Consider the following 25,307-nt stretch of genomic DNA (forward strand, 5'->3'; position numbering starts at 1 on the left):
AAGACGTTGCTTGGATGGCAACATATGTTGCTCCAAAACCTGTATGTGCCTTCACAGATGTGTAAGTTACCCATGCCTTGGGCACTAATAAACCCCCATTCCATCACAGATGCTGACTTTTCAACTTACAACAGTCCGGATGGTTCTTTTCCTCTTTGGTCCGGAGGACACAACATCCACAGTTTCCAAAAACAATTTAAAATGTGGACTCGTCAGACCACAAAACACTTTTCCACTTTGCATCAGTCCATCTTAGATGAGCTCTGGCCCAGCGAAGCCGGCGGCGTTTCTGGGTGTTGTTGATAAATTACTTTGGCTTTGCATAGTAGAGTTTTAAATTGCACTTACAGATGTAGCGACCAACTGTAGTTACTCACAGTGGTTTTCTAAAGTGTTCCTGAGCCCATGTGGTGATATCCTTTACACACTGATGTCGCTTTTTGATGCAGTACCGCCTGAGGGATCGAAGGTCACAGGCATTGCCGCTTACGTGCAGTGATTTCTCCAGATTCTCTGAACCTTTTGATGATATTACGGACCGTAGATGGTGAAATCCATAATTTCCTTGCAATAGCTGGTTGAGAAATGTTGTTCTTAAACTGTTGGACAATTTGCTCACGCATTTGTTCACAAAGTGGTGACCCTCGCCCCATCCTTGTTTGTGAATGACTGAGCATTTCATGGAAGCTGCTTTTACACCCAATCATGGCAGCCACCTGTTCCCAATTAGCCTGTTCACCTGTGGGATGTTCCAAATAAGTGTTTGATGAGCATTCCTCAACTTTCTCAGTCTTTTTTGCCACTTGTGCCAGCTTTTGTGAAACATGTTGCAGACATCAAATTTAAAATGAGCCAATATTTGCAAAAAAAAACAAAGTTTACCAGTTCCAACATTAAATATCTTGTCTTTGCCGTCTATTCAATTGAATATAAGTTGAAACGGATTTGCAAATCTTTGTATTCTGTTTTTATTTACCATTTACACAACGTGCCAACTTCACTGCTTTTGGGTTTTGTAAGTAAGAAATGTGTATTTTAGAAGGAGTTAAGTTGTAATATAAAATAAAGAGACTTAAGTTGTACTAATGTAGAAAAAATAACAATTGTACAATAATACAATTGTAATATTAAAATTTTTTTTTAGCAGGGTAATAATATAAAGGGGTTAGTACATGTGCCTCACAATACGAAGGTCCTGGGTTCGATCCCCGGGCTCTGGGTTTTTCTGTGTGGAGTTTGCATGTTCTCCCCGTGACTGCGTGGGTTCCCTCCGGGTACTCCGGCTTCCTCCCACCTCCAAAGACATGCACCTGGGGATAGGTTGATTGGCAACACTTAAATGGTCCCTAGTGTGTGAATGTGAGTGTGAATGTTGTCTGTCTATCTGTGTTGGCCCTGCGTTGAGGCGGCGTCTTGTCCAGGGTGTACCCCGCCTTCCGCCCGATGGATGGATATGTGTGAGGAAAACAGCTTGCATTGTTAGTAATACATTTTTACGATCTTGTCAAGTTACACTTTGGTATGAATTTGACAATCATGAAAACAATAGTCTTATATCCTGGCACAATCAGTTTCAATTAATGAATTGCATTGGCTGATATCCCATTCATGTGAGATTGGTATCCACATTTGGAAGATTATATTCTCATTCCATATGTTTTTTTCCCACTTTATGTTACTGCAAGCAATATCTGAACAATGCAACTTGGTAGTAAACAATTAGAATAGTGTCACTTGAACCTTGTGATTGTGTGAATGCTCCAAACATTCACACATATGGTTTTCTACACCAAAATTCATCTATTTAGTATCATTCCCCTACTTCTTCTTCTCCAGATTTTGGCGCTCTCTACCTTCCACATTTTTCACCCGATTCAAACCGTTCCAACTTCAAACTGTTCAGCCTATTCGGGAATCGCGGGCTTTCCCTTGACATATTCCAAACATTCCCAGATTTCCCAGAATTCCAGGTTTTCCGGGACATTTTTCCCATTCAAAATGAACTGGCCGTTTTTCAAACTTCCGCCATTTCCACATTTTTCAACTTATTCAAACCATTATACCTTCAACACATTCCACTATTCTGGAAATTCAAACTTCCCCTTTTCCAAGTTCGAAAAAATTCCAAGATTTTTCAGAATTCCTGGTTTTCCAAAGCCCTATTTCCACCCTTTTTTCTGGCGACATTTTTCAACCCACTTCAACCGTTCCACCGTCAAAACATTCCTCTTAATTAGGAAAAAAAAACAAAGTTGTTCTTTGAACTGGAAAAATTCCCGGTTTTCCCAAAATCCCATAAATTCCGTGATACCATTTCTCAATTCAACATGTTACTACTTCAACATTTCTCGACCGATTTGAAAAATGTCAAGACTGACCATTTCAACTCATTCAGACTTTTCAAGTTTTTTACCATTTTCAAAAAAATTCCAGCTTTTACCGAAATTTCCCAATTTTTTAGAAATTCCCACTTTTTTTTTAAAATTCCCATTCAAACCAATGGGACATTCTTCAAAGTTCCACAATTTCCACATTTTTCATCCGATTGAAACCGTTCCAACTCCAAAATATTCAGCCTGTTCAAAATTGTGTGCTCTCCTTCAACATTTTTTTTTAAAAATCCCTTGTTTTCCAAGAATTCTCTGTTCTCACGGACATTTTACCCATTCAAAATGAATTGTCAATTTTTTAGAACTTCCACAATTCGCACATTTTTCAACCTATTCAAACCATTCCAACATCAACACATTCCACTTATCCAATTCACACTTTCCCAAGTTCCAAACCAAAGTCTGTTTCTCTTGAAAATTCAAACTCTTCAACATTCAAACCATTCCAACATAATTCCACCCACTTTCAGCCTTACTCCACATCTGACAATCCATCTGTCATTTTTCCTCCTCTTTAATTTGCACTCCGTCTTCTTCTCATCCCCCCTTAAGTCCCTTGACAATCATCTGTCTCTGCCAGCGGCCGTCGGCGTGGCATTTGGTTAAGAGTGACAGCAAAACAGCTGCAAAGCGCAGGCTCTTTTGGGTCTCCCTGTTGATATTTTCCGTTCTGATGTAATTAGACCCACTCCCAAAGCAACAGTGACATGACTCTGAGCATATGTCTGTAATAATGATAAAACATGGCACTTCAGCAAATGTTTACTTTTGGATATTCGTGTTGGGCTGCACAGAAAATATGTTTGTTTTTTTTATCAGCGTATTAAAAACAGCAAGTGTAAGACTCATTGAAATTCATAAGGTCTGATATTTTTCGTTCTAAATGTATATACTTGTATATATATTCACACAATCTGAAATTGAAAAGTAATTGAAATGACGCCTTGGAATTAATGTAAGGAGCTATGATATTCCCGTCTGGTTCCATTCTAAGACAAATAGTGTCAGAAGTAGGACTGTTACTTGACATAGGTGTCAAACTCAAGGCCCGCCACATTATTTTATGTGACCCTCAAAAGCCTGGAAATAATATGCGTTAATAAAATGCTTAATCTATTCTTACTAAATATATTTGTTCTTTCCCTTTTGACATTAAAAATCATGTACAGCATGAAATTACATATCTTTTAATTTTTTATTTTTTTTTATCAAAATCAAAATATTGTATTATCATGTATTCCAAAAATATTTTTTGTTAAAATAATGATAAATACTGTACTTAAATATCTGCTCGAATTATGATTTCAAAACAAATTATCAATCAAATTATAGACCGTAAAATTGACAATAGATTTTTTAGTTTTGAGTTTTTTTTACCGTACAATCTATTTTGGTACTATTTTTTTCCATATACAGTAAGACACTAAGAAATTAAAAAACAAACAAAAAAAACATTAAAACAAGATTTTACGATTAAAAAAAACAAAACTGTCAGCTCTGTTGCTGGAATTTTACCGCTAAAAACAGCGGTATTGTTTCTCCATTCCATTCCATTTATTCAACTTTTGTTATATGCTGTAAAAAAAAACACTGCTCCTACTGTAAAATTTTTCGGTGACTGAGATGCCTGTTTTTAAAAGTAAAATGTTTATACTTTTTTTGCAGCTTATGTAAAGTAATATATTGTTAATGTATTATATATATACGTGTATATTCATATATGAAATGCGGTCCTTTGAGGGCAACCATAACTGCGATGTGGCCCTCAATGAAAATGAGTTTGACACCCCTGGGTTAAAGTCAATATTGAGTGTTCTACTTTAAATAATTCTGTAAAAAAAGGCCTCAGAAGTGAGATCTCCAGCCTGGATTTGATGATTAAATCCGCGTTGAGGGTAATACCCCTCCAACTTCAATGAAAAGTGGTCTCAGAAGGTAATAACCTAAGTATAACCCATTAATTGATTGACCGTGCTTTGACCCATTTCAGACTCGAGTTGAGGGTACTGTAACCCAGCCTAGTTTGGCCCAGTGCCTTGTTACTGCATTATCAGAATCAGAAATACTTTAATAATCCCAGAGGGGAAATTAACATTTTCAGCACAATCCCATTCAATAGCAGACAAACATTACAGGGAGACAGAACAGGATCGCTGACGGGTCTGCCAACGTCCGGCGCCCCTTACAAAAAAAGGTGAGAAACAGGTGAACGCTGGATGCGGGGGTGAGAAAACAAATATTCAGTCTAAGCCTGGACCCCTGGAAAGGAGGTCCAGACTGAGGCCAAGGAGAACAAAAACGCATAGCCATAGCACACATAAACATGTGTTTAAGAGGGAAACATCAAAGAACACAAAGGACATTAAAGACATTAAAATAGCAGAGCTGATGCAACCAGCCATTTGCCACAAAAGTAAAACAACAACAACAAAAAACAAACATATACACTGTGGTGGCCTCTGCTGTGTTCCACGCCATCGTCTGCTGTGGTGGGGGGATCATGGCCAGAGACAGGAGCAGACCCAACAAAGCAACCAAGAGAGCCGACCCCACCTTCGGCCGCCCACTAACTCTCAGCCAGTGTCCAGTCCGCATTGATGAGCGAGGATGTGTCCAAGGAGACGGAGGTGTCCGATACTTGCTCATTCAGCCAAGACACCGGGAAGCATGTCCGTCCCGGCGCTCAGCCCCAGCTCCGCAGCCCTGTCTCTTCATCCGCCTCTCCTCCAGTCTCTCCAAACTGACTCTGGTGTGGCAGAGACCCAGTAGTTGGTCTCCATGGCCAAAAGGCTCCCGGGAGGCAGATCCAGAAGTTCACAAAAAGGCGAAGTCACGAAAGTGCCACCCCTTGTCGCAGTTTCAAAGGGTCCCAAACCAAAAGGCAGAGGGTTGTCACATTACTGCCACCTATTTTCCGGAATGGAAACAACAGCACAAAACCAACAACCAAATGCAGTTTGTACAAATCCATAATATGAGTGTTAAAATTAAGAATAATTTTGTTTGGGTGGTCTTCAGAAACACAACAACTTCCGAAATATATTTCAGCCGTGTTGCTTCTCGGGACAGTTTTGGCCAAAAGGCTCCGTCTCAAAGAGTGTAAAACCCCATCTGCACCCAACTTCGGGAACTGGTTAAATGAACTTGTGAACGTAATGACTCTTGAAAAAATAAGATTTATAAACTCTACATATTAGAATGAATCGGAACTAACCTGGAAGCATTTACTGACATATATTGAATCATAACTTGTAGACATTTTTTATTTCATTTAATTTTTTCCCTCGGGAAAGGGAGGGAAGAAAGGAAAGAAGAAGGGATTTTTTTTTTTAATTGTATCTTTTTTGGAGTTATATTCCTTTTTTATTATTGTAATTATTTTTTGTATTGTTCCCACACTGCTTTTTTGTGTCACTTTTAATATGGTTTTGTCACGGTTTCTTTTTTTTCCCCTCTTGATATCAGCATTGGTTTTTTCAGATGACAATATTGCCCGCGACCCCGAAAGGGACAAGGGGTAGAAAATGGATGGATGGAAGGAATATTGTATTGGAGATGCCATGTATAAATTTTTTTGTGTGTGTTCAAAATTAAATACTGGAAAAAAAATTAATGAAAACATTTAAAACTAGATGAGGCAATTCCTGAAGGAATTGCGTGTGAATGCTCCAATGCTGAAGAAGAACTGAAATCCTGGAATTTTTTTAGCATTGTTGAAGTCGAGCACACATTTTCTGAACAGGCTGAATATTTTGAGGTTGGAACAGTTGGAATCAGATGAAAAATGTGGGGATTGTGGAACTTTGAAGAATGTCCCATTGATTTCAATAGGAATTTCCCCAAAATTTGAGAATTTCGGGTAAAGCGGCAATTTTTTTTTTAAATGGTAAAATACAAACTTTAATGGTCTGAATGAGTTGAAATTGTTGGTGTTGAAATTTTCAAATCCTTCGAGAAATGTTGAAGTAGTAACATGTTGAATTGAGAAATGGTATTACGGAATTTCTGGAAAACCGGGAATTTTTCCAGTTCCAAAAAACAACTCTGTTGTTTGTCCTGATTAAGAGGAACTTTTTGACAGTGGAACGGTTGAAGTGGGATAAACCAACAACTAACACTTAAGTGTCGCAGCTGTGCATTATGGGTTCATGGCAGCCAAATGTGTACTCCACTGCAATCTGGGTAAAGTCTTTTTCATTGCGCTTAATTCTTTTCATTTCATAGCCAGTACAATTATCTCGGAAATTTTTTTTAGAAAACTCTCTGTATAAAACTTAATCGTGCAGAATTTAAACAAAGTACTAGTCAGTAAGGTTTTGCTTATCTCTAAAATATATGTAAAGCATTTCTTTTTGGGCTTTCACCAAACCCTGCAATATGTGTAGTGTATTGAACTTTTGCATCTGTGATGTCACATCCTTCCTTAATACGTGGCCATTGCATCATACTTTATAATTGTTCAGCAAACATTCTAAGTTACGGTTTGGTAATTAACATGGGCAACTATTGCATCATAGCTTATAGATATTCAGCAAACATTTTTTAAGTTACGATTTAGTAATTAACATGAGCATTGATTGCATCATACCTTATAGCTGTTCAGCCTAGTATTCTAAGATACAGTTTGGTGATTAACATGAGCGGCGATTGCATTATACGTTATAGCTGTTGCGCAAGAAACCAAGTTATATGACTCTGAGTCATGCGTTGGCCTATGTCATGTTATATGAATTTGGCGTATTCAGCTGCAAAATTGTCCAAGAAGAAGTTCACGGGCAATTTTAACAACAAGACAAAGAGTCAAAGCAGCACTTGTCTGATATTGCTATAGTGCTATCTCCAAATTGTCCCCACTCGCTTTACATTGGGAAGGCCAATGGTTGCAGAAAGTACAACGTAATTTAATACACTTTTAAGAGGAACCAAATGTTGAAACCGTGAGTCAGGGTGGTGTGTGGAAAAGCTAAATGCCTGTGTCAGTCTCCCGGATAATTAACATGTTAAAGCAACAGTTTGAAACAAAGTTCTGCTAAAAGGTGTCATTGCATACCGGATTTGCCATTGACTGGTGATTTTGATTGGCTATCCAAAAAGTCTCTGAGAGTAAAGAAGACTGACAATGTTCTATTAAATACAAAAGCCTTGGATTTTGAAATGTCATGAGTTGCTTGATCATTCAAACTAATTGGTTAGAGAAATTTTTGAAGACATCAGTGAATGCCTTGGCAGAAAACACCACCTGATTAAATGTAAAACTACAAAGAGCTGAATCCTTAATGAATTATCTGTAATAAGTGGAAAAGCGGTGTGCCTTTGTAGTGGATTGTCCGAAGCTTAAGCAGGCAACAAAAGTAGTTTAGTACAACAAATGTATTTACCCATTATCAGAAGTGCAGGTTGAATTGAGTTGGCCGTGCAGACAAACCACAAGTTACTCCGGAGCAAACAAGACACACACAAGCCAAAATCAATTCCGAGTTCCGGTCTTCTGCCATTTTTTATATGTCTGTTGTGCGTCATCGTTCCTTATCGAGTGCGTCAATGTCTTGTTTTGTTTTTCCTATCTGTTCCATAACAACTCGAATCCTTTAGACAGTCAACACATTCTATAGACAGGTTGGCACGACTTAATATTCACTTTTGTCCCACAACTGGTCCATTCAATGGCACAAAAATACAAGAGTATTGAAAATGAGTGGACATTCTTAAAAGACAAGAAATATATGTCAAAAGGTCAGAAATTCTACTACACCTTCCAGCAACTTTAGCCATGGCCTGCCCGGCCACCTTATAGTCCTTATATAGTTGTTCAGCCAACCCTTTTAAGTTTCGGTTCGGTAGTTAACATGGGCGCCGATTGCGTCGTACCTTAATAGCTGTTCAGCCAACCCTTTTAAGTTACATTTTCTGTACTTAACATGGGCACCGATTGCGTCAGACCTTAATAGCTGTTCAGCCAACCCTTTTAAGTTACGGTTCGGTAGTTAACATGGGCGCCGATTGCGTCGTACCTTAATAGCTGTTCAGCCAACTTTTTTAAGTTACGGTTCGGTAGTTAACATGGGCGCTGATTGCATCGTACCTTAATAGCTGTTCAGCCAACACTTTTAAGTTACAGTTCGGTAGTTAACATGGGGGCCAAATGCGTCGTACCTTAATAGCAGTTCAGCCAACCCTTTTAAGTTTCGGTTCGGTAGTTAACATGGGCACCGATTGCGTCAAACCTTAATAGCTGTTCAGCCAACCCCTTTAAGTTACGATTCTGTAGTTAACATGGGCGCCGATTGCGTCGTACTTTAATAGCTGTTCAGCCAACTTTTTAAAGTTACGGTTCGGTAGTTAACATGGGCGCTGATTGCATCGTACCTTAATAGCTGTTCAGCCAACCCTTTTAAGTTACAGTTCGGTAGTTAACATGGGGGCCAAATGCGTCGTACCTTAATAGCAGTTCAGCCAACCCTTTTAAGTTCCGGTTAGGTAGTTAACATGGGCACCGATTGTGTCGTACCTTAATAGCTGTTCAGCCAACCCCTTTAAGTTACGTTTCTGTAGTTAACATGGGCGCCGATTGCGTCGTATCTTAATAGCTGTTCAGCCAACCCTTTTAAAGTTACGGTTCGGTAGTTAACATGGGCGCCGATTGCATCGTACCTTAATAGCTGTTCAGCCAACCCTTTTAAGTTACAGTTCGGTAGTTAACATGGGCGCCGATTGCGTCATACCTTAATAGCAGTTCAGCCAACCCTTTTAAGTTGCGGTTGGGTAGTTAACATGAGATGGGATTACATAATTTTTTCTTTTTTAAATGTAAAAAACACTTGAATGGTCTGAATGAGTTGAAAAGGTTGGTGTTGAATTTTTTTAAATCGGTGGAAAACTGTTGAATTTCGGGAAAACCGGGATTTTTTCCATTTCTGATTAAGAGGAATGTTTTGAAGGAGGAACAGTTGGAATGCGTTGAAAAATGTGGAAGGAGTAGTCGCCAGAAAAAATGGTGGAAATAGGGTTTTGGAAAAGCAGAAATTCTGGAAATTTTTTGAAGTTGGAAAAGGAGAAGTTAAAATTTCCAGAATGGTGGCATGTGTTGAATGTGGAATGGTTTGAATAGGTTGAAAAATGTGGAAATGGTGGAAGTTTGAAAAATGGTCAATTCATTGTGAATGGGAAAAATGTCCCGGAAAACCTGGAATTCTGGGAAATCTGGGAATTTTTGGAATTTGATAAGGGAAAGCCCATGACAGTTTGAAGTTGGAACGGTTTGAATCGGGTGAAAAATGTGGAAGGTAGAGCGCGCCAAAATCTGGAGAAGAAGAAGAAGAATAAATAGATGAATTTTGGTGTATAAAACCATATGTGTGAATGTTTGCAGCATTCACACAATAAAGCAAATTGCAATCTTTCAAAATGTTAGAGCCAAAGCGCAAGTACTGATGTGAAAAACTTACCAATACACAAAGAATATTCAGAAGAAAAATTATTATTTGGGTATCGGATTGATCATTTGATACCCAAAACTAATGTAAAGTATCAAACAACATAAGAACAAGTAATTATTACATTTTAACAGAAGTGTAGATAGAACATGTTAAAATAGAAAGTAAGTAGATATTAACAGTACATGAACAAGTAGATTAATAATTCATTTTCTACCACTTGTCCTTAAAGGCCTACTGAAACCCACTACTACCGACCACGCAGTCTGATAGTTTATATATCAATGATGAAATCTTAACATTGCAACACATGCCAATACGGCCGGGTTAACTTATTAAGTGCAATTTTAAATTTCCCGCCACACTTCCGGTTAAAAACGTTTTATTATGCTGACGTATGCGTGTGACGTCACGAGGGCAAGGGAAGTATTCGGAGCCCGGAGAAAAAACTCTGTTGTTATTTCATAATTCCCAAGTATTCTGGACATCTGTGTTGGTAAATCTTTTGCAATTTGTTTAATGAACAATGGAGGCTGCAAAGGAGAACGTTGTAGGTGGGATCGGTGTATTAGCGGCTGGCTGTAGCAACACAAAAAGGACTACTTACCCTGATAGCAGACGCCTAGCCGATGCTAGCCGCCAAACCCACGGATGAAGTCCTTCGTCGCGCCGTCGATCGCTGGAACGCAGGTGAGCACGGCTGTTGAGGAGCAGATGAGGGCTGGCTGGCGTAGGTGGAGCGCTAATGTTTTTATCATAGCTCTGTGAGGTCCGGTTGCTAAGTTAGCCTTAGCGTCGTTAGCAACAGCATTGTTAAACTTTACCAGGCTTAGCATTATTAACCGTGTAGTTACATGTACATGGTTTAATAGTATTGTTGATCTTCTGTCTATCCTTCCAGTCAGGGATTTATGTACTTTGTTTCTATCTGCATTTGAGAACGATGCTATCACGTTAGCTCAGTAGCTAAGTGTGTCACCGATGTATTGTCGTGGAGATAAAAGTCACTGTGAATGTCCATTTCGCGTGCTCGACTCTCATTTTCAAGAGGATATAGTATCCGAGGTGGTTTAAAATACAAATCCGTGATCCACAATAGAAAAAGGAGAGGGTGTGGAATCCAATGAGCCAGCTTGTACCTAAGTTACGGTCAGAGCGAAAAAAGATACGTCCTGCACTGCCTCTAGTTCTTTACTCTAACGTTCCTCATCCACGAATCTTTCATCCTCGCTCAAATTAATGGGGCAATCGTCGCTTTGTCACTCCGAATCTCTCTAGCTCCATTGTAAATAGAGTAAAATTGTGAGGAATATTACCTCCCGTGACGTCACGCTACTTCCGGTACAGGCAAGGCTTTTTTATCAGCGAGCAAAAGTTGCGAACTTTATCGTCGATTTTCTCTACTAAATCCTTTCAGCAAAAATATGGCAATATCGCGGAATGATCAAGTATGACACATAGAATGGATCTGCTATTCCCGTTTAAATAAAAAAAAATCATTTCAGTAGGCCTTTAATAATGTTGACAAAATAATAGAATGATAAATGTCACAATATGTTACTGCATGTGTCAGCAGACTAATTAGGAGTCTTTGTTTGTTTACTTGCTACTAAAATACAAGTTGTCTTGTATGTTCACTATTTTATTTAAGGACTAATTTGCAATAATACATATGTGTTTAATGTAGCGTAATATTTTTTTGTTTAAATAAAGCCAATAATGACATGTTTTGTGGTCCCCTTTATTTAGAAAGGTACCGAAAAGTACCAACATACTTTTGGTACTGGTACCGGTATCAAAATATTGGTATCGGGACAACACTAATACACACACACTGAGCACCCACTGGCAGAAATGTAGATCGACGCCTATGGACGGGGCAACCAGGTCAGAATTTTGAGAAGGAAACAAACAAAGTTTGGAGTAAAAAAAATAGGGAAACAAGAAGGGCACAAAGATTAGAAAAGGGAGTAAGAGAAATCGACAACCGAAAACACATTTGCACATTTCCCCAGTGCGCTATACAACTATTACCCAGGTTTAAGGCTTCTTGTTACCCAGGTTTGAGCTTTCCGCCGTAAAACTGTCAGCTTTGGCTGCATCTCCATCCATCCAGACATCTAGGGACTCTATTACACAACGATGGGCAAGGATGGAAATCCAATCGAGGGGATACAGGGACGAGGGGAAGGCGATGTATGGGCGCTGAGAAGCGCACAGACAGGGCAATCTGCTATGATGAAGAGGGCCCCCTTTCCTTGTTCCTCCTCTCACACTCGGCACATCCTCCGGTATCTCCTTCAAGCCCTGCTGCGTTCTGCCCTAATGTCTTTGCCAGCTGACCAACCCAAAACCTTGCCAGCCGCTTTCAACCCGCTTCCCTCGCAGGCTTCCGAGTAGCTCGCCGGCTGCAGGAATTTGCTGGTGTTAGACACACCTTGGAGTACGATTGCGGTTGGTAAGCTAAATTAATTGCTGGTCACAGGCGAATGCATTGTTTTTATTATACTACAGTAAATCAGAGCTAGGAGAACATCATAATCAATTAGAAGATTGCTTGCCCAACTGAAGTGGACAGGACAAATGTATTTATTGATTCCTCTAGATGGCCTTGGCTGACTTTCCTTTCCTTAGCCCTTGTCTAATTTTTGATGACACAATAAAGTTAATGTTGTCCACCAAAATTATGCTGTCATATTAGATTTCCTGGAAGCTAGTTACCAATTAAAGCTGTCAGCCACACCTACGTGGCAAATTAGCAGCAGAGTCGAATATCTTGTCCATTGCGTACAGAGACCAGGTAATCAATTCCAGAACAGTGCAAATAAGAGGCTGTTATAAAATGAAGAGAACACAAGAGGAGACGAAGAAGCCAAGCAAGGAACATATAAGCGAGGGTAGAGTGTAGTGTCCGCCTTCAGTGTGAGCAAGCAATAAAAGCTCTTTTGGTGTGATTTATCAGGACTAAAACTGTTCTGCTTCCTTTGTTTTCTGTCTATTACCTTACGGCAGGGGTGTCAAACTCATTTTAGACCGGGGGGCCACATGGAGAAAAATCTACTCCCAAGTGGGCCGGACTGGTAAAATCACAGCACGATAACTTAAAAATAAAGACGACTTCAGATTGTTTTCTTTGTTTAAAAATAAAACAGGCACATTCTGACAATATACAAATCATAAAGTTTTTGGTTTTTTTTTTACACTTACATGTTGTGGTTAATAGTATCCTATCTTTATTTGTATTGTTATTTATACTTTCTGAATACATTATATGATAATGTTCATCAGTCAACTCATTGATGTTAATTTTTAATATATCAAGATAAAAAATAATATCAACATTAAAATTACAGGATGTTATTTATGTAGTTTGATCATTTTCATTTACATCATCATTGTTTTGTTTTTTTTACATATGTAGCATCATTTAAAAAGATACAAATAATTGCTATTGCGACATCCAGAGGACACATTTAGAACAGCAGTTTCTTTCATTCAAAAATGTCGGCTCATTTTTATACTTAGCAAACTCATCCCGCAGGCTGCATAAAACCTGTCAGGCCGTACGTTTGACACCCCTGTCTTACGGAGTTTAGAAAGTTTATGCAAACTGGCACAGTTACGCCGTAATGGCTGTGAGAAAGGAGGCGATCACACTGCAAAGACAGATGTTTGAGAGAGAGAGAGAGAGAGAGAGAGAGAGAGAGAGAGAGAGAGAGAGAGAGAGAGGGAGAGAGAGAGAGAGGGAGAGAGAGAGAGAGAGAGAGAGAGAGAGAGTGTGAAAGAGAATATTATTTCTGTGTGCGTGCAAACATTTTTGGACTCTCAAAAATAAAATAATTACAAATATCGTCTATTCGTCTGTTTTGCTGTCTGCTGCTTAATGGCGTTCAATTGTTTGTATAGGAAATGTAGTACCGTCTTTTCCGGACTATAAGGCACACTTAAAATCCTTGTTTTTTCTCAAAACTTGACAGTGTGCCTTATAACCCGGTGTGTCTAATGTAAGGAATACATTTGGTTGAGCTTATGTAGTGGATTGTCCGAAGCTTAAGCAGGCAACAAAAGTAGTTTAGTACAACAATTTTATTTACCCATTATCAGAAGTGCAGGTTGAATTGAGTTGGCCGTGCAGACAGACCACATGTTACTCCGGAGCAAACAAGACACACACAAGCCAAAATCACTTCCTAGTCCCGGTCTTCTGCCATTTTTTATATGTCTTTTGTGCGTCACTGTTTTTTATCTCGTGCGTCACTGTTTTTATCTAGTGCGTCATGATTGTTTTGTTTTGGTTTGTCTGTTCCAAAACAACCTTATCTCTTAGTCATATTTGGAAAATCTAAACATTCTGTAGACAGGTTGGCATAACTCCATATTCACCTTTGTCCCACAACTGGTCCATTCAATGGCACAAAATAGAAGAGAATTGAAAATGAGCGGACATTCTTAATAGACAAGTAATATAGGTCAAAAGGTCAGAAATTCTACGACACTTACTCACCTCGAACCTATTTTATTTGGTACGTGGTGTAATGATAAGTGTGACCAGTAGATGGCAGTCAAACATAAGATATACTGTACATGTAGACTGCACTATGATGGCAATGTCCATCCATCCATCCATCCATTTTCTACCGCTTATTCCCTTTGGGGTCGCGGGGGGCGCTGGAGCCTATCTCAGCTACAATCGGGCGGAAGGCGGGGTTCACCCTGGACAAGTCGCTATACCTCATCGCAGGGCCTATGATGGCAATGTGACTCAAGTAAAGAACACCAACATTTTAAATGTTCCATTGGAAAATATAGAACATTACACACGGCGTTCAAAAATATATCAAAATGTTTTACTACGACTTTGGTAAGCTACGATGGGTCAAATGCAGAGGACAAATGTCACCACACCTTGTGTGTGTGTGACAATCATTGGTACTTTAACTTTAACTTTAACTATGAAGCCGCGTCGGCGCATTAAAAACATAGGAGTATTAGTATGGTGTGTGTACAAAGTAAGACATATTATCTGGCGTTTTGTTTCACAATATTGTGCAAAAGCAACTTTTCTCACCTTCTGGTACCTGCTGATCTGCATTTGGGATCTGCATAAATCCTGAAAAATTGCGCCCGTCCGCCAGTCGATAAGCTTCTTCTTTTGCCTCTATCTTCTTGGTATGGGACATTCATCCTCCGCTGTTGCCATTTCTAATATAAAGTAGTGTAAAGTTCTTAGTCAGTAAACTCGCCATGAAAGCACTAAAACATACCGGTGTTGTGAGTGTACATTATTCACCCAAGGAACTTTAGTTATTAGAGTTCCGGTCGGGCGGTTTTTCACGGGACACATTTCCTGTGTTGTTGTTTCCGGATGAGAAGATGCTGCTCCGTTATTGATTGAAGTAAAGTCTGAATGTCATTAAAACAGTTAGCTCCTACTTTTGAGACTTCTTCCACTCCCGTCCTTGCACGCTACACCGCTACAACAAAGATGACGGGGAGAAGACGCTGCCGAAGGTGAGCCACGTAAATAAGACCGCCCACAAAACGGCGCATCCGGAAGCGACTGTCAGAAAGCGGCTTGAAGATGTGTAAAACATCATCTATGCAACCTTTTGACCAAATAAACACCATTACATGTTATGTAGACCACAAGGAAGTATTTTACATTTAGAAGAAAAAAAATAATAATACAACCCCTTTAATGCGCTCTATAATCCGGTGCGCCTTATATATGAAAAAATATAAAAAATAGACCATTCATCGGCAGTGCACTTTATAATCCGGTGCGCCCTATGGTCCGGAAAATACGGTATTTGAATATTTCTTCTGTACCAAAAAACTTTTTGCAGTTTGCATTATCTTTGTGTGCTGCATGTCAGCAGGACGCTATAGTTTGGACTATATGATACCATAAATGTGTAAGGTAAATGAGTGTTTCCATGGTGACAGTACACACGCCTCATTTAAAGAGGCCAGTCTTCACCACTTTTGCACTTGTTATCAATAAAATGCAACAGGCCCACTAATAGCACACACACGTTGGTACACACAGGCTATTGAGCACTTGGTATTTAGATTTTAGGCTGTAAGTGGCGTCAAAAGCTGCAGGGTGCCTAATACTTACATTTGTAGTTAATGTTGATTTATCCTAAGGTTGTAATCCAGCGACTATGAGTAATATCAGTCAAGCTGTTCCATAGGTTTCTTTTCAAATGTTTTGACCCATTGGTCGGTAATTTGTTTCAATTAAGCTTATTTGTGTACGTGGTTTGAATCATAATATCTTGGTATCTTAGTCACATCTTTTCTATACATTAAAACAAAAAAACAAACAATAAGAAAAATTACGTATCCCCGAATATCTATTTTTTTTTCACTTTTGAATACAACCCCCTTAAGATGGAATCAGAAGTTAGATGATTAGCTGGAATTTGCCCATATTCATATTTGAGTTGAGGGTACTTCTCCTCAGACTTTAATGACATGGTGTCATAGATAGGAATGATTACATTAATTGCAGGTTAAAATATGTATTGAAGGTTCTACAACCGGCACTTTAACGAACAAGCGATGACAAAAGTGGGATGCTTTGCCGTCTTTAAAGTGAATTGAATTCCGGAATAAAGGGACTATTCCTCAAACAGATTTTGTCAGAAGTGAGATGGTAGGATGTAATTTGACCTGCGCTCCATTTTGAGTTGAGTGTACTACTCCTGATGATTGTTATCAGATTGACTTGTATTTGACACAGGTTAAGGCAGGGGTCGGCACCCCAAAACATTAAAAGAGCCATATTGGACCAAAAATACAAAAAACAAATCTGTCTGGAGCCGCAAAAAATGAAAAGCCATATATAAGTGTTATAATAAAGACAACACATGACGTAAGTGTCTATATTGGCTATAATAGCCTACTATCAAAATGACTATGTGTCGCAGGCTGAAGCAAATCTTCGTTGACAGCATTTTTTTAATGTAATATTTATTTTACACATTTTTACAACATTAGAAACCATTAGTAAATCAGAGGCTACTCAGAAGGTGAGATAACTCCTGGCAATTACTGGCTTTTAAGATGTGTGTGTCCAAGTTAAAGGAAACGGCAGGCTGTCTTATTTTAATAGATTTATTACAATCTTTGGCAAGTTAGGTAACATTTGCTGTGGTCTGGAACAACATGGCACACAAACAACTATCTGAATTGCAGCCAATATTGCATACAGATAATGTGTCATGAGACATGCAAATATAAATTAAATACAAAGAGGATAAAAGTAAAGGAGATTAAATGAGCTCAAATATACCTACAAATGAGGCATAATGATGCAATATGCCTAAATAGCATTTTAGCACTCCAACAAATCAATAACATCAACAAAGTGCACCTTTGTGCATTCATGCACTGCATAAAATGTTTGGTGGACAAAATGAGACAAAGAAAGAGTGGAAGATTTTACATGTAAACAAACTGTTGCGTCAAAGTCCACACAATGGTGAGTTCAAGAACCGCCAAAATTAGTAAGACAAAACGATGTTCCCCAAATACTCATGTTAAACATATTAAACAGTGGGCTTTCTAACAATTGGGAAGGTTTGTGTCATGTTTGTCCACAAAATGCTCCAGGGAAGCACTAAAGAGCCGCATGCGGCTCGAGAGCCACGGGTTGCTGACCCCCGGGTTAAGGTATAATACTGCTCCGACTTCTATTGAATTATACATATGTACACACGGACACAGATACCAAACACAAACGCACACACACAACATACACACATATGCAACTATATGGACCAATGATTGCATGGCTGAGTACAGAGGAGCCATGTGAGTAAACACTATCACAGCTGATAACCCCTGAGGCAGATACCGTAGCTCATCTGAGGACCGTTGGAAAATAAAAGTGATAAAGCTTGTAAAATAGTAAGAACCATGAGTAGAGATAAATAATAAAATCGTCATGATCCATCACCCGGGTCATGGCATGATTTAGGTTTGGTGGTTTTTCTGTTTTGGTCTGCTTCCTGGGTGCACCCTCTTTCCCTGTTTACTGTTGGTTTCCATGGGCACTGATTCTCCTCACCTGTCTTTGTTTAGCAATTAGTGTTCCCACCAGGTGTTCTGGTTAATCACTCCCCTTTATAGTTTTCTGTCACCCAGCATTAGTTGCTGGGTCAATGCTTGCTATAAGCAACATTTACGTTACTTGTAGTTTTTTTGCCTAGCTCCAGCATTTCTTCCGCACTACAGTATTCCTCGCTGTTCACCCTTGGTGACATTTAGGTTTTTTTAGCTCCACGCTTGTTAGCGTTATCAGGTTTTGTATTTTTGTGCTGCGTTAATTTATTAAAACCTTAATCATACCTGCACGCTGCTCCTGCTTGTTTTCTGCGTTGGAAGGAACGCTACCAGCGCAGCTATGAACCCCCGCAGACGTAACACAAAAACCAGTAAGACATATGAAAAAAGTTAAAAAAATAGTCAGTGTCAGAACAGGAATCCTTAACTATGCAAGCTGGAATTAAGGTGGAGTGTGAACAGCTCAAACTTTTGTGACAAATAACGTCACCTAATAATCCATGTTTTGACTGACCCTTATATCCCTGTGCAGGTTCCCTACGTGAAGGTGGCTCCGGAAGACATCCTAAAGGTCCAGTTCCCTCGGTTTACCACTCTGGACCTGAGGCCAACCAACTCGGACGTCAGTTTGGCTGTAGCAAGCCTTCTCACCTTTTTTAACAGCACCGCCGCCTGCCTCATCTGCGCACAGGCTGACTGTGAGTACAGCATCAAACACGCGCATGACGAAACACACCTGGAGAGATTGCTCACACAACACCATCCCTACACATGTCAACAAATTGCAAACAGCGTTTTATATGCATCCATCCATCCATCCATCCATCTTCTTTCGCTTATCCGAGGTCGGGTCGCAGTGGCAGCAGCCTAAGCAGGAAAGTCTGCCTATCCCCAGCCACTTCATCCAGCTCTTCCCGGGGGATCCCGAGGCGTTCCCAGGCCAGCCGGGAGAGATAGTCTTCCCAACGTGTCCGGGGTCTTCCCCGTGGCCTCCTACCGGTCGGACGTGCCCTAAACACCTCCCTAGGGAGGCGTTCGGGTGGCATCCTGACCAGATGCCCGAACCACCTCATCTGGCTCCTCTCGATGTGGAGGAGCAGTGGCTTTACTTTGAGTTCCTCCCGGATGGCAGAGCTTCTCACCCTATCTCTGAGGGAGAGACCCGCCACCCGGTGGAGGAAACTCAATTCAGCCGCTTGTACCCATGATCTTGTCCTTTCAGTCATAACCCAAAGCTCATGACCATAGGTGAGGATGGGAACGTAGATCGACTGGTAAATTCAGAGCTTTGCCTTCCGGCTCAGCTCCGTCCTCACCACTACGGATCGATACAGTGTCCGCATTACTGAAGACACCGCACCGACCCGCCTGTCGATCTCACGATCCACTCTGCCCTCACTCGTGAGCAAGACTCCTAGGTACTTTAACTCCTCCATTTGGGGCAAGGTCTCCTCCCCAACCCGGAGGTGGCACAACGCCCTTTTTTCCGGGCGAAAACCAAGGACTCATCTTGGAGGTGCTGATTCCCATACCAGTCGCTTCACACTCGGCTGCAAACCGATCCAGTGAGAGCTGAAAATCCTGGCCAGATGAAGCCATCAGGACCACATCATCTGCAAAAAGCAGAGACCTAATTCTGCAGGGTGGCTTTTGCTTTTTAAAAGTTTCAAGACTCCGAGGTACTTGAACTCCTCGGGCAGGGTCTCCTCCCCAACCCGGAGGTGGCACTACACCCTTTTCCGGGCGAGAACCATGGACTCGGACATGGAGGTGCTGATTCTCATATTCTCATTCTCACTCTCGTTTTATATGCCATCCTTTAAAAAGAGTTGTCATGTTGAGCCTTACCGGATGCACAACAACTGTGTTCCACAAACGGATGCAACACTTCATCAACATCTAACCCTTCTGCCAACATCCCAAAATAAACCACTTGCTCTCTATCGCCGTCGTATTTAAATCCAAATTAAATCGCTCTTCTCCTCCAGAAACATTTCTGATTGACTGAAAGACAAAGCAAAACGAACAAGGCTTGCAGTTGAGGCCACCATTGATCTCAGCACCTCCCTGTCTAAGGCACTCGTTAGATTCTAAAGATACTAAACTGAATGACCTCAAAAAAGCCTCTCGATCCCCTTGGGGCGAATTTATTTTCGTAAATAGAAAGGAAGATTAAATCATGGCCAGTTCCCACCCTCTTGTAGTCCATTGAGCAGTAATTACAGCTCCCCAGACAAAGGCAGCATGACCCTGAGTGGCACCAGCTCACCTCTTCTTTTTTCTTCTGTCTGGCAGTTGGTTTAAGGCTTTCAGACGCACAAACACACCCACCGTATATCATTTAGACTGAGACACTTTGAACCACACTATCCTAATGTGTAGTTCTTTACTGCAGCTTATCGAGGACATATAATGGATGTCATCTCCTCTGACTTATAAATGTTTTTACAATGTTGGATAAGCATGTTAAACAATGCTAAAGTGTCAAATCATAAGGTTCACGAGCTCGCATGTACTTTTGGATGCCTCGGTTCACCGGGTTTTGCAATCTGGCTGCATGGTGATGTCTGAGTAAGGTGGATGTTCTTATTTAAATGTTAAGTCAGACTCTCAGCCGGGTGTGGGGTAATGACTTCAAGATGTATATGTCATACTTTCCAACCTTGAGACCTCCGATTCCGGGAGGTGGGGGGTGAGGTGGGGCGTGGTCGGGGGCGGGACGGGGCGTGGGGCGTGGTTGGGGGCGTGGTTAAGAGGGGAGGAGTATATTTACAGCTAGAATTCACCAACTCGAGTATTTCATATATATATATATATATATATATATATATATATATATATATATATATATATATATATATATATATATATATATATATATATATATACATACATATATATATATATATATATATATATATATATATATATATATATATATATATATATATATATATATATATATATATATATATATATATATATATATGTCTTAATTAGATTATCCAAAAAATAGTGCTCGATACCGTGGTAGAGCGTAATATGTATGTGTGGGAAAAAAATCACAAGACTATTTCATCTCTACAAGCCTGTTTCATGAGGGGTTTCCTCAATCCTCAGGAGAAAATCTCCTGAGGATTGAGGAAACCCCTCATGAAACAGGCCTGTAGAGATGAAATAGTCTTGTGATTTTTTTCCCACACATACATATATATATATATATATATATATATATATATATATATATATATATATATATATATATATATATATATATATATATATATATATATATATATATATATATATATATATATACACATGTATGAAATACTTGACTTTCAGGGAATTCTAGCTATATATATATATATATAAGTATATATATATTTTATTATACATATAAATAAAATAAATACTTGAATTTCAGTGTTCCGGAGGCTATCCAGTAGATGGCAGTATTGTCCAGTTTAAGAGTGTCACAACATTGCTGTTTACGGCAGACGAACTGCTTTACGGTAGACAAAAACGTGACTGCTGTTGTTGTGAGTTGTTACCGCGCCGGGAGGACGTTAATGAAACTGCCTAACAATAAACCCACATAAGAAACCAAGAACTCGCCCTCGATCATTCTACAGTTATAACGTGATTGGGCAGGCACACTGTTTATATCGTGGGAAAGCGGACGTGAAAACAGACTGTCGCCGCTGTCCCCACTCAGGTCCGCATTGAGCTGGAGGGGGCGTGGCCTCCAGCTCCGGCTGAATTCCGGGAGTTTATCGGGAAAACATTTCTTCCGGGAGGTTATCGGGAGAGGCGCTGAATTCCGGGAGTCTCCCGGTAAAACCGGGAGGGTTGGCAAGTATGGTATGTAAACAGAATTATATTTAGACAGCATTTTTGAAAAGATAAATTATTATTTTTTTGGAGTGGGTGGCGTGGTTTCATTTGCAATCTGGAAACGCCTCCAGAATCAAACATATTGCAGACTAGTGTTGTCCCGATACCAATATGTATCAATATATTTCAGTACATTTCTGTACTTTTTGGTACTTATCTAAACAAAGGGGACCACAAAAAATGTCATTTTAACAAAAAATCTTAGGGTACATTAAACATATGTTTCTCATTGCAAGTTTGTCCTTAAATAAAATAGTGAACATACTAGACAACTTGTCTTTTAGTAGTAAGTAAACAAACAAAGACTCCTAATTAGTGTGCTGACATATGCAGTAACATATTGTGTCATTTATCTACCTATTATTTTTTCTACATTATTAAAGACAAGTGGTAGAAAATTAAATATTAACCTACTTGTTCATTTACTGTTAATATCTGCTTACTTTCTCTTTTAACATGTTCTATCTACACTTCTGTTAAAATGTAATAATCACTCATTCATCTGTTGTTTGATGCTTTACGTTAGTTTTGGATGATACCACAAATGTATCTCGAGTTATACCAAAGACTATAAAAATGGGACCCATTACCTCCCTCCTTGGCACTGAGCATCAAGGGTTGGAATTGGGGGTTAAATCACCAAAATGATTTCCGGGCGCGGCCACCGCTGCTGCCCACTGCTCCCCTCACCTCCCAGGGGGTGATCAAGGGTGATGGGTCAAATGCAGAGAATAATTTCGCCACACCTATTGTGTGTGTGACAATCATTGGCACTTTAGGTATCGATCACACATTGGTCATTTTCAAAGTCCTCATGTGTCCAGGGACATATTTCCTGAGTTTATAAAAACATAGTATAAAAAACAAAAACAACGAAAGAAGATTTTGTGATGCTAAAAAATATCGATTTAATCATAGTAGTATCGACTGGATACGGCCCTGTACTTGGTATCATTACAGTGGATTTTAGGTGTAGATCCACCAATGGCGTTTGTTTATATTGTAGCGTCCCGGAAAAGTTGGTGCTGCAGGGAATTCTGGGAATTTGTTTATGATATATTCTCCCAAAATGTGTTTGTCATTGTTGCTTAGTGTGGTTTGACTATTTGGCACATATTTATGACAGTGTTGGCGTTGTTCATATGGCCACCCTTAGTATGGCTGTTGACTAAGTATGCCCTTCATTCACTTTTATTTAGTGTGTTTAAAATCAAGATGATCGTCTCAATGGTTAATGATCGGACATAGTGAAATCTTGTCAGCTATAGACCATATTTAACACATTCAATGTCATGACTACGATGTGTAGCGAAGCATGTATAGCTACTACGCGTCTTACTGGGATGATACTTGATATAAATATAATTGAATTGTCTCCATGAAGACAAGGTTTAGTGATTTAGTAATAGTTACAACACCGTTGACTGCGGATAGACATTAGCCGCTAGCTAGCTAGCCATGTCTTAAAGCACCTCTTCCTGAGGGTGTTTCAGTGTTATAACGTCACCTTTGTTGTTAGTTTTTGAGCCAAAATGTGTCCGTTCTCCCCTTTCTGTCTACACGCTGTCTGCTTGTAAGTACTCTGTGATTGTGCACTGCCGAATATGGTCGCCTGCATGACACGACGTGACGACGACAACGACGGGAGGGGGACCGGTACTTTTTAGAGGCGGTATAGTACTGAATATGATTCATTAGTATTGCGGTACTATACTATTACCGGTATACAATACAACCCTATTGCAGACAGACTCAAAAAATAGGTTATGAAAGTGTCTGAGGGGCAAACTCTATAATACAGTATGTCACATTTACATACTGTATATATTATCTAGGCCACAGGTGTCAAACTCAAGGCCCGGGGGCCAGTTCTAACCCGCCACATCATTTTATGTGGCCCGCAAAATCCTGGAAAAAATGGGTTTCAATAAGACTTTTTTTTTCTTCTTTTTTTTTTTTTTTTTTGCTAAATGCATTTGTTCTTGCAATTTTGACAGAAAAAAAATGCATGTTTTAAACTTTAATATTATCTGATCATGCCAATTATATTGTATGGTGTATTGCAAAACTATTTTTGTGAGATAAAAACAAATAGTTAAATATCTGCTTGTCACATTTTATTTAGGATTTTAAAGCAAGTTATACATAACAAATCTAATAATCAAATGCATGTGCATTTCAATTAATCATGATTAATCACATGTTATTACCCGCATGCATAATGTGAATTAATTTTAAAAAAGCGGCCCTCTGAAAGCAGCCATTACTGCGATGTGGCCCTTAATGAAAATGAGTTTGACACCCCTGATCTAGGCCATCCATCCATCCATCCATCCATTTTCTACCGCTTGTCCCTTTCGGGGGCGGGGGTTGCCGGATCCCAGCTGCATTCGGGCGAAAGGCTCCACCTGCCAACACGGCTAGGGATTCTTTAATTTATGGTACACGTACCATTAGTTGTACACCAAACAATCAGTTAAACACAGTGTTACTGTTCAAACTGTGTGGCCAAAAATATAATAAACTTGTTAAATAAAACCTCTGCCTTGTTTATAATGAAAACTTAGGCCTACTCCGCGACTGTAGTCCAATGTTGGTCATTATGGTGGTACTTGGAGAGCCAAGTGTTTTCTGAGGTGGTACTGGGTGAAACAAGTTTGAGAACCACTGATCTAGACCACAGGTTCCCTTTAAACTTTCTCAACTCAAAACAGTGATGTTTTGATAATAAACAATTTTTTTGACATTTTCAAATAGGTTTTAGAGGTCCCACAGTAGTATATATGTACTGGGTATGCCATAATCTAGCCTAGATGCTAGAATTTAGACCGTTTGAAATAGTTTTTGTTTGTTTGTTTGTTTATAGCAAGCCTAATTGGTGCATCCCATTTTAAGAGTCATAGGTTTTTTGCTAATGAGCTGTTTTTTAACGAGTGTTGGGCTTTATTTTAAGATGTGTAGCGAAGCCAGAAATAACAGCTGTCATCTTTTGTTTTCATTGGTCTAAACATGAAACATTGGGTGCTCAATGTTGCGCCATTTTATGTGTCACTTGTGCTGTTATGACAATAAAAAAATATTGGATCCTTGATAAAGACCATTGTCACGACAAATCGAAAGCGACCGTTTGAGCAGCTCTTGTAATGATGCAGTGGAGAAGAAGGCGGCACTGAGACAGGGTCGTCGATTAGCCCTAGGCGTGTTTATTAGCACGAGAGTGTGACGTGTGTAAATTACCAAAATATGTGGTGTGCGACTATGTGATGCGTTTAACTGGAGGGTGTTACCGGCAAGTGTTGAAAGTGCGTGTTGCGAAGAATGCGGAAGTCCAGAGAGGGCGAGGCAAGCTCGGAAGTCCGTGGGCAGGTGAAAGGTCAAGGGCAGGAGAGAGGCGTCAAGGTCCGTGGGCAGGCGAGAGGTTCGAGGTGCGGGGAGGCAACAAGAAGTCCAGGGAGAGTCCGGGGAAACGAGACACACTTCTCGAATCCAGGGAACAGAGAGAAGCTGCGGAAAG

General features: G+C 39.8%; 1 protein-coding gene across 2 annotated transcripts in view; it reads left to right on the forward strand.

Moving 5' to 3' along the window:
• grik4 (glutamate receptor, ionotropic, kainate 4) overlaps window positions 1–25,307 on the forward strand; it is a 1,090,788-nt gene that overhangs the window by 683,209 nt on the left and 382,272 nt on the right. For both annotated transcript variants that reach the window (XM_062060216.1, XM_062060217.1), the window contains one exon: window positions 18,429–18,594. In XM_062060216.1, coding sequence (XP_061916200.1) covers window positions 18,429–18,594 — 166 coding nt within the window. The remainder of the gene's footprint in view (window positions 1–18,428; window positions 18,595–25,307) is intronic.

The sequence above is a fragment of the Entelurus aequoreus genome, linkage group LG10, assembly GCF_033978785.1.
Source record: "Entelurus aequoreus isolate RoL-2023_Sb linkage group LG10, RoL_Eaeq_v1.1, whole genome shotgun sequence".
Classification (NCBI taxonomy): domain Eukaryota; kingdom Metazoa; phylum Chordata; class Actinopteri; order Syngnathiformes; family Syngnathidae; genus Entelurus; species Entelurus aequoreus.